Here is a 12441-nt window from a genome sequence, read left to right as displayed (position 1 = left end):
ACTCCGTAGGCTGAGCTGAGCTGGCATGTACACCGTACGGAGTACGAAGTTGTAGTTACTCCGGAAAGTGGCCAAGGGTTGAGAACTATGTTGGATAATCAATGATACCTGAATTACCATTACATCCGCCATAGTGATCAATGTACTATTGTTTTTTCCTAGTTACCAAGAGCGCTACGTATTTCCTGAGATAGAGATCTCAATGGTCATCATCTCTCCATTCTTTGCTTTCTTATTATTGTAGTCTTCCAACATTACTTTCATCCCCGCTTTATCCCTATTTTTAGGTAGACCCTGCGTAGTTGTATCACTGTATCGATGCTATTGAATCCAACGTCGCCAATGTACCACTGAAGCTTCCTACCCATTCTGCCTGCCAACATCGAAGTCGAATCGGCCTTCAAGATAAATCTGTATAGCTTCAGAATTGCCCAGAATGATGATCCGCGCGGTCGGCAAGTCAAAATATGGCCTCAACGCCTGTATCTATGCAAGTTGAGCACGGCTGATTTGAATGGCTTCAATTTCATGATAGAGCCAGGCATATTCATGCATCTTATGATATCCACCACAGTTTTCAATCCATCGGCGTTATACGGAGTACGGAGTACAAAGTCGTAAACACGGCCTTTCTGAAACAATATGTATGTCGCCCTGCATAACTGGAAACACCAAACAAATTGCCTCGGCGGCTATCAACACAACACCAAGCTTTATATCCGGGAAGCGTTCCACAATGAAGCTAGAATCTCTCTTCCACTTCATCGTGGTGACTTTGGCATAGAATTTGTTTTGTTTCGTTTTTGTTGTTTTTGCTTTTTTTGTGTGCTTCAGCTGGTCTGTAAGTGCTTTTTTTCCGAACCATTCACCGACCTTTCCTTGATTCTCAAGACCCTAGCTCGTCGTGATCACGACGATCCAATCTGGAGCTGTGCTGCGGATTGTGGATGATCTTTGGTGGCGAAGCTCAACACAAGTCTTGTTTGTCAATTTTAATAACTGCGGACTCGCTGGTCGTTGTCATTGTTTCTTTGCTTGTTCTCATCAGATATTTTTGCTCCGAGAACAACTTTAATATCTGTCGCTCCCAGCTGTTTCCTTTCTTCGAATGTCACACTCGGTTCTTGCTGGAGGGCAATCTCAAAAAGTCACGAATCGACAACACGCACACCCTACCCATTCAAATGGCAGGTATGATCAACGGATCTTTTTCTATCTTCCGGAAGTCGGATTCCCGAAAGCCTCTTCATGCCCGGTGGGGGGATGCCTCAATCTCAGTTCCAACAGATGGATCATGGAGCCAGTATGACAACCCTCATCGTCCGGTAACACATGAATCTCGTTACGGGCCGGGCTACGTGCCAGGCATCTCTCACCGACACCATGCATCCCACTCATCAATTGAAGGAGACTATGACGATGCCCAAAGTGCTTGCAGCTCGTCATCAGACACATCACGCCGTAGCTCGCTGTCCCTCGAAAACTTGCGACCGGCCCGTGGCTCTGGATGTTCAAGCTCAAACTTCAACCATAGCCCCGCGGACTTCGCATATAAACCAGTTCAGCAACACTACCCGTCTGAAGTGGAGAGAAACCCGAAAGCCCCCGGCAATCGATTCAATTACATTCCTACGAGTGGTCGCTACATTCAAGAGAATGTAAGAGCGCCGGTTCCACGCGGTCACTCTTCTAGTTCTCATCGCAACTACCAACCGAGCCGGGATCGAAATGCCGAGTTGATCAATGACAACCGTTTTAATCGTGATTCCAGGCCGACTTTTCGGGTCCGCAGCTACGATGATCACCATCAGAAGATGCGCACCAGTATTGTGGATGGTTCGGAACACTCGCGGCGAGGAGGTGTTTTGCCTTCTCGCCGTAAAACATCACCTTCTGCCTCGGCCGACCGCAAGCGAGCTTCTTCAAAACCTCTGACTATGGCGATGGTTCCCGATCAGGATGACCTTTATGATTGACACACTTTTGTTTGTTCTATTATCTTGTTTCTGGAGGTTCAAGCTTTTCATCTGTTTTCGTTGGCTTTCTTCTTCAGCGTTGGCATCTGTGGCGTTTTTTGGTCTATAGAGTCACCCCCTTAATGACCCTCAGAATGAGCACAATTTCTATGGTTTAGCATCTAGTGTACCCCCGAATTATCTATTCATTCATTGGATACTTTCAGTGCGGATGTTTGTATAGGGAACATTCGGCGCATTCGGCACGTGCGGCCCCTTGGCTAGAATAATCTTCACCACCAAGTAGATCCCAGCAGCAATATTTGCATACTTCCAGAGGGGGGCAAACTTCTTTATTGGTGGGCTCATCTTCCCTTCAAGTTCGGATGAGAATTGGGCCCGGTTTGATGGCCAATTTCTTCCGCGCCTCAATGATTCATCACAGTGACGACATACCACAATTTGAACTTAAGACCCTTAGTCGGGCTGTAAGCTTCTAGTTCTCATACAACAATTCTATCCGTACAATTCATAAGATTCATAACGAATTAAACAAAGTCGATTCAATTCCCCCAAGGTAGCTGAACGCAATGGCGGATGCAGTTGTTCAACTTCGATGTGGAGTTAAGGTAAAAATACTATCCGCCGTGAAATTCTACCAGTACATGCTAACCTTTATTCGTGACAAGAATGACTCCTGGGGCAAAACAGGGAAAGAGTCCGTTGTAGCTCAGTTGTGGTCCAAGTCTCCGAACAACGGACCGATCGATGATTCCAAACATTACTCAGAGGTGACACACATTCTTCGGAGTAGCCCTCCAGGGCTTTACATGTCAAAAATGCTGATCACCAACTAGATGTGGCTGGGAACCTACCCATCAAACCCATCCTACTTACTGTCGACAGGCGAGCACCTTGGAGAGTACCTAAAGAAAAACCCCCAGCTTGTCGGCAAGTCGGTACACGATCGGTGGGGCCCAGAGATTCCATTCCTGCCAAAGGTCCGTTACTACCAAACATTTCACGGTCGCGAATCTAAATCAATTCCAGATCCTGTCTTTCAGTCAGGCTCTGCCTCTTCAGATCCACCCAGACCTCAAACTTGCCGCGCAACTTCACAAAGAAGACCCCAAAAAGTATGGCGACACTATGCACAAGCCGGAGATTGCAATTGCACTGTCCAAGTTCGAGCTTTTCGCTGGCTGGAAACCGCTCAGTCACATTGAAACGCTTTTCAGACTCAACCACTTGGCAAAGTTCCTGCCCAAGAAAGGCGAGTTCAACGACGAGGCTCTGCGCCAAGTGTGCAAGAATCTTCTGAATGCAACACCAAAGGAAGTCGAGGAGACGACAAGAGACCTACAAGCGATTCCGGACTCCCATTTTGGAGCTCACTCGTACATCCCGGCTCTTCTCGCCCGTCTGGCGAAGCAATATGGTGAAGGCGACAACGGTAATCTCGTTGCCGCCCTACTCATGAACTACCTGACGCTTGGGCCTGGTGACTCCGTTTTTGTTCCAGCGGACAGCATCCACGCTTATCTGGAGGGTGACATCGTTGAATGTATGGCGCGGTCGGACAACGTCATTAACACCGGTTTCTGTCCGGCTGCAGATCGGGACAGCGTCGAGCTGTTCGGGGAGGCGTTGAGTTTCGTGCCACATAATGCGAATGATGCGCTGTTACCGCGCAAAAAGAGTGACAAAGGCATGAAAGGAAAGACAGATGTCTATGCGCCACCTATTAGCGAGTTCGCGGTGCTCTGTACCACTCTTGGCGCTGGGGAGGAGGAGACGCACAAGGCTATCTTGGGACCTAGTTTGATGGTCGTCACCAGAGGGTCTGGACAGATGAACATCCCTGGTGGTAAGACCCTTGAGCTGAGTGAGGGCTGGGTCTTCTTTGTTGGGCAGGGTGTCGCGCTTGACTTCACCACTGAGAAGGGCATCGCAGTTTACCGGGCGTATGCAGAGTAGGCGGCTCTACCGGGCAACATTTGCGGCAAAGTAGGATACATCTGAAGTGGAAGAAAATCAATTCCCGGTTTTGTTTGTACTTTGATCAAGCGTGGGTAACGACTTGACAGCGAGTGCAAGGATTCATGCGGGCGCTCCAGCCCTAATTACCCGTCTCCGTATCCGGCAGGAGCCAACATGTCAAGCCGGGCGGGAAACACTCGACAGCTCATCGCCTTGGGCTGAATCAGTGGGCTAGTCCTTGATAGAACCGCCTCGATCAACCGATGATGTCTTCGTACAGTATACTCCTGATGTGTTCGGGATATAGTAGGTTTCCAAGGTTCGAGTGAACCGGGGTCGTCATTCGTCCATTCGGCGGCGCTTACATCGAACCAGTCATCGACCTCGGGAGTCGTTGGATTTTCGGTGACGCCGGAATTAACACAAGTAGTGATTTTGAATACTGTTAACCTGTATTAATTTAGAAATTATGGCGTTTTCTTTGGTGGTCTGGCCTACCGGATTGGTTCGAATATGCAGGCTAACTGAGCTAATGCTGGTTAATGTTGGCTAATTAGGTATGTCGACTTTCCCAATCTATCTATAGCTAATTGATGCTATCTTGGTCCTCTCTGCGAGCCGCTCAAAAATCCTCTTTGGACGTCCACCGGTGGACCGTGTGTTAACCTTGAAATATGCGAGTAAGCTTTGATGTTGCGTTTCAGGGTCTTATATATCCCCATTATCCCAAGCTCGCAACTTCGTGTAAGGAACACTCATTTCATCCTGAGGTCGGCTCAGAGCTTGGAAGCTCGAATCCATTTTTCTTGACGGGTATTCATCACCTGGATTGAGCTCAACCCAGTATTCATGTCGTTTGTCCTATTGGCCAACGCTTCCCAGCTTTAAACATCTGACCAGTGTTGTCGTCGCTCATACGTAGCTCGGGTACTGGGCTATGCTAAGTGTCCCTGCTGGAACCTGCTCCAACAACTTTCCTCGCACGCCGGTCATTACCTTTGGAGCTGTAGCTGGAGACCTAGCAAGTAAGTTTACAGAGCCTCATCTCAACCAAGGCACACGGGAGGCGGAACGTGGCTAACACAACCAGTGGCTGGAAGCTTATCATACCTCTTCTCGCGCAAGGAACGGGCACGGAGACGAAATGCGCAACAAGAGGAATATTCGCCCGTTCAGCCCCCACCGGCCTATAAGATAGAAGAAATGGGTTACAATAGAAGCATCCCTCCGTCACCCCGGCCACTCTCCACCTTCGCTCCGGAATATGGTCGTCAAGCCCAGTACAATCATCAATACCAACAGCAGTTATCACGACCATCGTTTGAACAGCCTCCACCATACCCCACAATACCAAAATACGATCCGTCACAATATCAACCGATACGGCCAACATCAATGATCCTTGACATGAATAGTTATGCAAATTGCTCCCACTCTCTTTACTCGCATCCCGGCCCCTCCTCCCGGTTAAGTGCAGTTCACTACGGCGATGCCAGGCTGTCAACCTACCCTCCAGTTACGGAGCAGGCACCAATGGCTTTGCACTATCCAGTGCCGCTTAGACCTTTGGGGAACCAAGATGCTCGGGAGAGACGAGAAAGGAGTTTCTCCGAGCCAATGCTCTCGGGTCAGCCCGCCGACTCCAAAGGGACTAAACAATCTAAACCCGTTCTGTCGCGGCTGATCACCAATTTCCGCTAATGCTGTGATGGTGGCGTTGGCTTGTTTTTACGACTGTCACGATGCCACGTTTGGGTACAAATACGTTTTGTTTTGTTGTTTTGTTGGTTTTGTGTTGGTTTTTTTTTTTTTTTTTCGGCTTTCTTTTCCCAAAATAATAGTGGAAAGTTTGCTTTCCTCGGCTGAATTTCCCTAAATCAAGTCACTCCCAGCTGGTTCAGAATGTGGAACAAAATGCTCGTGAATATCGAATTAAGCAATAAACAAGAGGGGAAAGCCGGATCTCCACCGGGTCCGATCTTGACTCAACCCCTGGTCCGTGCTACGCCAAACTAAAAGATCACCCCAATCCTTTCCTCTTCAATCCCCTCGGCGCCTATTTTCAATCTATCCAAACGCCTCCCACGAGAGTGGCTGGAAGATCAACCGTAGCCAAGACTCGAAGGCCATCTCGAGAGTGCTTTTGTGTTCTCGCAATATATGCCGCAACTCCGTCTCCACACTGTGGTACGGAGTAGTTTTATCGGTATTGACTCCTCCACTCCACTCCAGTCAAAAAAATCCACTTGCAGGGATTAAAAGGCACAGTGAGACAGTGCTTTTGCTTTCTCATCAAGATCCGACCCCTCTTTCTATCCCTGTCGCTCACCTGTTCCTCTTTCCTCACCTTCGACCCTATCTATGCATGATGGATCAAACGATACCCCTGTTTTCTCCGTCCCTTGAACCCAGGAAATTAACTCACCAGTCATATCGTGCAGAGCTGAGTACGCTCATGTACGCCGTATCGAGCAATGCATCATCGGATTAATGTCGTCGCCATGCAGACCTCTCGACAAGCGCCATGCCAAGACAACTAACTACTATGTTGCGTCAACACACAACACCTCCGATGGCTGTGACCCGCTTCCAGAAGATCAGCTCAATTTGACTGCGCCGCGGCTTCGCCTTCCTTCTCAGCCTAGCTGGAGGTGACCAGGGGCAGCAGGGGTTACCAACATTCACTACCCCTCTTACCTGCATTTCTTTGCGCACACTGCAGCTTTTGGAGCCTCTCAATCACGTTGGCCCGGCTGGATCGTCCAGTCAGTGAGCTGCTAAACCTGCCGTTTGCTTGACTCGTTCATCCTGGGCCGCTTTTGTTTTCGAAACCATGTCGTCTCAATTCCCACTTTGCCCCGAGGCAGCCAGCAGAGGGGGCAACCCAGACTCCCGGGCTTTTTACCAGGACTCTAGTTGCTCGTTGGGCTTGTTGGCTTCCAACCTTCTAGTCAAGCATCCGTCAAGATCCTTCCTTTTTTGGATCAGGCGCAACGTATTCGCACATGCGGTCAACGACTGACTAGTGCGGCTTAATGGACTTCTCATATAACTTCAACACTCGGTAGTGGATCTGCCCCAATCCACTCTCTTTGTTTCTCTGGATCTGTGGTTTGAAATCCTGCTTTTGTTTCTTACCTCAGGCTCTCTGTGGAGGGTTTTGGCAGGTCTGGGATGAACACCTTTCAAGGCAGTGATCTATCTTCTCCTTGGTGCATTACATCTAAGTCTCCGAGGTGCCGCCTGCCCGAACTTGAACAGGAAGTATTTCCTATACTATGGCGGCTTTAATGAAGAAGTTTAAAAAGAAGAGCGGACTGTCCACGGACCTACACGCTCGTTGGGGCGACGTTGCCATCAGCCACCCCACCCACGGATCTTGGAATCAGTGGGATCAACCTTCCGGCTTCGTCGCCAACACCCCAGGAGAGCCAAGCTCGCAATATGGCCCAGACCCGCGATATAGCTCAGTCGGTTCATTCCACGAGCCAAGTCCAACTTCATCTATCCGGCGGTCGCGAAACAGAAGTCCACCCGAGCGCCCAGTGGAGGCTTCTCCATCATTTCCAACCGGGCATTTCGATCACAATATCCGACATCACGACAAGAATGCACGCCCATCATTACACGGCTTAGGTATTAGCGACCTTCTTCGCGAGCCCAGTCACAATGCCTCCAGCTCGGTCTTCGATGACGACAGCTCAAGCTCTTGCTGCGACGAAGATGAAGAGGACCGCGACGGCCTAGGTCCAGCGGAATGCAGTCCACGGATCTACGAATTAGCAGATACATCACAGCCACGATACCACACCGATGATTATGACATTCCCGCGAAATCACCGCCGCTTTCTGTGACTTCGCGCATGCGTCCCGACAGTATTCACAGCTATGCCACAGCTCCCGTGGCATCTCGCCCGGGCGGTGTCATACACTCGCCGCGAACCAGCTATACCGCCGGATCTTCCGTGTCTGCCCCCTTCATACCCTCGGGGACACTTCGCTATAGCCTTCCTGGTCACCCTAAGTCGAAATCAACAGTCTTCCCGGACAGAAGACACAGTCGTCTGCGGCCTCAAACCCCGGAGTCCACTGTCCGACAGGAAATGGTCCCTTCCTACGATGAGCTTTACGGCTGATGTGCGCACATGCTTTTGAAACAATAATTATCTACCTGTATACTGGGTTGGCGGTTTTGATGGGTTGGAACTCTCTACTTTACTAAAGATTGATCATGCATTTGGGCGGCTTTGTTTTCATCCTCGGTTGATTGGCGGGTAGAGACAATATCAATAGTCTACTACTTGGTGTTCCAAGTTGTTAGTGTTTCAAACTATGTACATAGAGCCAGACCAATGGGAATGCCAGGGTATAACGTTGGGAGCGTACGTGGAAATGTATGCCTATTACAAAGGGGCATAGAATGTCAGAAGATGCCAGAAGCTGTCTGATTGTGGTCCTGCAAAAGGCTTAGAAGCGGTAGAAGCGGCAGATTACGAAAAAGCAGAACTTGAGAAGTTCAGAAACAATGATTCCTAAAAGGAACGGTCTCTGGGGCTATATGTGCTCCAAACGGAGTGCGCAAACGAGAAGCAATCACAAAATGCTGAGCTTGGGACATAGGAGCGGTCGGTTATTTGCGCAACAAATTATGATACCTTAACTAGTATTACATCTGCTATAGTAAACAATGTACCCTTATCTCCTCTAAAAGTACATCGCACCGCAAAAGTTTCCGTCAGGTCAGGTGATGGCCCCACAATCTTCCAAGTATACTCAGCAACATCTTTGCCATACTGCTATGCGTCCAGTGAAGATATTAATTTCAAAACTCACATACAGTCTTGGACTCTATCTTGAAGCCCATAAGTCAGTTTGAAGAGTGTAGACTGTACAGGAGATGGTGTGATATCATGATGGCATCATCTCGAGTACTTCTAAAATTGTGGGGCTATCACCTGACCTGATGGGAACTTTTGCGGTGCGATGTAGATAGCCGGGGACAGCCCTGGAGGTGAGGGGGATGGATCCGTGCATATGCACAAGCTATCACAATCACACTTCATCACCAATCAACCGCTCACTTTCATCACACGCCCGTCACGTCTCCAACAAGTTTCACAAAACCGCCCGGTTAATCCTTCCAGTCTCCACTGACTCGTTCTCCAACCCAAAATACAGCACCTTTTAGCTTCCTGACCTGTAAGCGACGCTCTCTAAGCGTCCACTCTCAACATCGGGAAACAGCCTGCTTGATTTGACAAATGCATTCTCCCTATTTCTTCACCCTAGCATTAGCATCGTTCCAAGTGTACCCCGTACATCCGTGGGCGTTGAGCTGTGACTCGATCACTCCACTTCGTCACATACAGGACTGTTCGCAGTGACAAAAAGAAGCTTTCCCGCAGTCGCATTCAATTAAATTACACCTTGCCATCGCTCATGATTTGATTCTATTCTGGCCTTTTTGCCCGTCTCCCCCTTTGAACCCTCTCATTGTAAGGTCAGAGGTAAATTTGTCTCGGTTCACGATGATTGGGTGCTTTGGCACAGCAAGAGCCTCTGCGGTAGCATTGTGTCTGCTGGCTCTATGGAGTCCAGCGGTTTGGGCACTACGAACCACTTCAGGCTCACCCTGTGCTGGTGTCTGTGGAACAACGACTAACACCACATCGAACGAGATTTCGTGCCTGGATCAAGCCTACAATCAAACGGCCACCGGGAAGAAATTCGAAAATTGCATTTCCTGCCAGCTGGAGAGTGATTTCCACGACACCAACACCGGTGAATCGGACGTGAACTGGGGTCTCTGTATGTCGTATCACCCTGGAGGTCGTAGAAGCCTTGCGCAATGCTGACAGACTTGACTAGACAACCTGCGCTACGCGTTCTCGACTTGTGTCTTCGGATACCCGGACTCGATTTCCAATACCTCCTCTCCGTGCCCAGTTACATGCGATATCATTCGCACGGCGGTAGGAGAGGACATCCAGGAGCCGAGTATCTCCAATCTGGATGACTGGTGTGACAGCCCCTCGTTCGCCGACAATGTCGTCAACGACTGCGAGCTATGTTACAACTATACTACCACCCAGGTCTACATGGCAAATTGTACGTTTGCCTTGCATATTCCCTTGGCAAAGCATCAACGGTCGAAAAGAGCCTCGTACTGACCTTTCCCCACAGTCCTAGAATCCATCCGTTACAACTGTCACTTCAGGACAGTCACAGGCAAGAAATTCAAGATCGAACCAACTCGAATTTTCACCCAATCTCTCCTCCCCTCTAGTCTCTCCCTCACAACCCCAAGCTCAAGCTCCTCGAACCTCAATCTGGGCGTCGTGATCGCGGTCCCTATCGTAGGCTTCCTGCTCATCCTCTGCTCGCTCACAATATGCTGCTTCTTCTTCATTCGGCACCGTCGCAAGAAGGCGCGCCGCACCGGCCAGACTGGTCATCACATGTACAATAACGACTCTTCAAACGCCCAGCAGGCTTGGGCCGAGCGGCAATATGCCGCTGGTGGATATGGGTACGGCTTTGGCATGGGGTTCATGGATAATGATGGCCGCGGTCAAGAGCTTGCGTATGGCCATTCCACCTCAGATCAGCAATATCAGCAGCAGTACCAGGAACACTTCCAAGGACAGACTAAGTCGGGCTTCTCGCATCAGGTCACCGAGCAGCTGCCGAGTCAGTCTCCTGTTCATTCGCAGATTCTGGACCCTGATCAGAAGAGACCGCAGCAGTGGCAATGATGTGAATGAAAAGCCTGGGTTAATATCGTGGTCTCCCATGCAGGGAAAATGTACAAGAACTGTGTTGGGTAGTCGATTGTCTCTCGTCTTGGATTGAGCTAAATGAAGTCAGCGTTATCGGCTCATGTCATTGTTGGCGTTTGCGTGTTGCATTTTTGGATTCGACTGATGGAGCAAAGCTCCTGCGCCCAAATATCCTGAGATCTTGTCATGTCTGCATGTCCTTGGAGTATATAGTCACAGGTATTTGAATGTAGACTTTTGAACTACCAAATACCAGATCCTGGACTAGGTAATCCCGGAAACCGCTGATGAATTTCGACTCTAGCGGTGTGTTCCAAGCATCAGCAGCCCTGGGCGAGCATGTCTACTTATCCTCAGCGGTACAGTGAGTGATCGACTCCTTGGCCAGCAATCGTCTCCCGAAATAGCACCCCAGGCCGCCCAGCTACGCCAATAACGCAGACAGGCCAAACCTACACCAGACAGAATCCCATATGAATGCAGGAGATTGGCTGGGGTGCCCCCTCCGACCGTCCGGCCGAGAGTCGGCCCAATTGGAGATTGCTCAGACCATTCTGCAGGCGTCTCAGCACATCCCGCCAAGGGCTAAGTGGCCTGATAAAGTTTGAAGGACGAGGATCTTGTTATTTTTGGATCACGGGCTGCTGTGCTTATGCTGGATACTGACAAAAGGGGAGGACGCGCCCATGAGCTTGGCTGTCAAAATCAAAATGAGCGTTTTATCTAGCAGTACGGAGTACTCAATAGACAAAGTGTTTTGTAGAGCCGTAGCTGCTGAAAAGGGTACGTGAAGACAACAGCATTGAAGTTGCGGTAAAGTAAAAACGGCGCGGGGATCTCACAGCTTCCGCGATCTTAGAATCTAAACTTCCCCAACTCCCATACATAATGTCCAACCTCAACCAAGACCAAATAAAAGTCCTCGAGCAATCGCGCCAGCGATTAGTCCAGCTGACCCGCTCACTGGGCTCTCTAATCTCAAGCCTCAATTCAAGCGATCCCCTCCCACCATGGTAAGCGCAAGCTCCCACACCCCCCGACGATCACCACCACTAACAAAAACACCCAGGTCCTCCCTTCAATCCCAAGCAAGCATCATCTCCAACAACCTCCTCAGCGTCTCAGAACAGCTCTCCGACCACCGTGAACTCCTCTCAACACTAGTCGCCTACCCAGGCCCCGAATACCCAGGCCGCACGCAAGCAAGCACCCTCGAACAACTCCTCCGCACAAAACTCGATCCTCGCGTCGAAGACTGGGTAGCGCGCGGTCGCACGGCAGGGACAGAGACGCCGGCGTCTGGAACGCTTAGTGACGCGCAGCTCGCTCAGTTGTGGGAGTGGGCGCCGCTGGAAGCGAATCAGGAAGCGAGACGGAGGAACTGGGGAGGGAATTTCACGCTTGAGGAGCGCGAGAAGGGGATTGAGAATGTCGTTACGGGTTTGAAGAGACAGTTGGAGGATGATGAGGGGTCTGAGGAGGAGAGCGAGGAGGATGAAGAGGAAATGGATGTTGTTGGTGTTCATCGCAAGCCTGGGGCTGCGGGATTGGAGTTCGAGATTGCGCCTCATCATCCTCATGCTGTGCAGCCGTTTGTGCCGCTGGATCTGATCCTGCGCCATATGACTACTGGGCGTATGCCGTAGGCTATGGTTTGTGTGACTACGCAATGTACAGGTGGAAATGAGTGTTTCGTTTTGGAACGAATGGCATTACAATAGATATAA

At 49.9% G+C, this 12441-nt stretch overlaps 6 protein-coding genes across 6 annotated transcripts; all 6 read left to right on the top strand.

Moving 5' to 3' along the window:
* Positions 1–1184: 1184 nt before the first annotated feature.
* Positions 1185–1976, top strand: N7506_007384 (uncharacterized protein; the record flags this gene model as incomplete). The annotated part of the gene is made up of 1 exon (XM_056956677.1): positions 1185–1976. One exon carries the CDS (start codon positions 1185–1187, stop codon positions 1974–1976), a length of 792 nt encoding a protein of 263 aa, XP_056811011.1.
* Positions 1977–2545: 569 nt separating this feature from the next.
* N7506_007383 (uncharacterized protein) lies at positions 2546–3932 on the top strand (the record flags this gene model as incomplete). The annotated part of the gene is made up of 3 exons (XM_056956676.1): positions 2546–2746; positions 2813–2956; positions 3006–3932. 3 exons carry the CDS (start codon positions 2546–2548, stop codon positions 3930–3932), a joined length of 1272 nt encoding a protein of 423 aa, XP_056811010.1.
* A 940-nt stretch (positions 3933–4872) lies between these two features.
* Positions 4873–5636, top strand: N7506_007382 (uncharacterized protein; the record flags this gene model as incomplete). Its single annotated transcript, XM_056956675.1, has 2 exons — positions 4873–4960; positions 5026–5636. The coding sequence occupies 2 exons, from the start codon at positions 4873–4875 to the stop codon at positions 5634–5636; spliced, it is 699 nt and encodes a 232-aa protein (XP_056811009.1).
* A 1577-nt stretch (positions 5637–7213) lies between these two features.
* On the top strand, positions 7214–8071 carry N7506_007381 (uncharacterized protein; the record flags this gene model as incomplete). Its single annotated transcript, XM_056956674.1, has 1 exon — positions 7214–8071. One exon carries the CDS (start codon positions 7214–7216, stop codon positions 8069–8071), a length of 858 nt encoding a protein of 285 aa, XP_056811008.1.
* Positions 8072–9463: 1392 nt separating this feature from the next.
* Positions 9464–10690, top strand: N7506_007380 (uncharacterized protein; the record flags this gene model as incomplete). Its single annotated transcript, XM_056956673.1, has 3 exons — positions 9464–9743; positions 9804–10043; positions 10119–10690. 3 exons carry the CDS (start codon positions 9464–9466, stop codon positions 10688–10690), a joined length of 1092 nt encoding a protein of 363 aa, XP_056811007.1.
* A 912-nt stretch (positions 10691–11602) lies between these two features.
* med8 (RNA polymerase II mediator complex subunit MED8) lies at positions 11603–12360 on the top strand (the record flags this gene model as incomplete). Its single annotated transcript, XM_056956672.1, has 2 exons — positions 11603–11727; positions 11784–12360. The coding sequence occupies 2 exons, from the start codon at positions 11603–11605 to the stop codon at positions 12358–12360; spliced, it is 702 nt and encodes a 233-aa protein (XP_056811006.1).
* Positions 12361–12441: the final 81 nt, after the last annotated feature.

The sequence above is a fragment of the Penicillium brevicompactum genome (genome assembly GCF_028827555.1).
Source record: "Penicillium brevicompactum strain IBT 35665 chromosome Unknown utg000005l_segment0_segment0, whole genome shotgun sequence".
NCBI classification, from domain to species: domain Eukaryota; kingdom Fungi; phylum Ascomycota; class Eurotiomycetes; order Eurotiales; family Aspergillaceae; genus Penicillium; species Penicillium brevicompactum.
The sequence above is the reverse complement of the archived record's forward strand: the minus strand, read 5'-3'. Positions and strand labels throughout refer to the sequence as shown.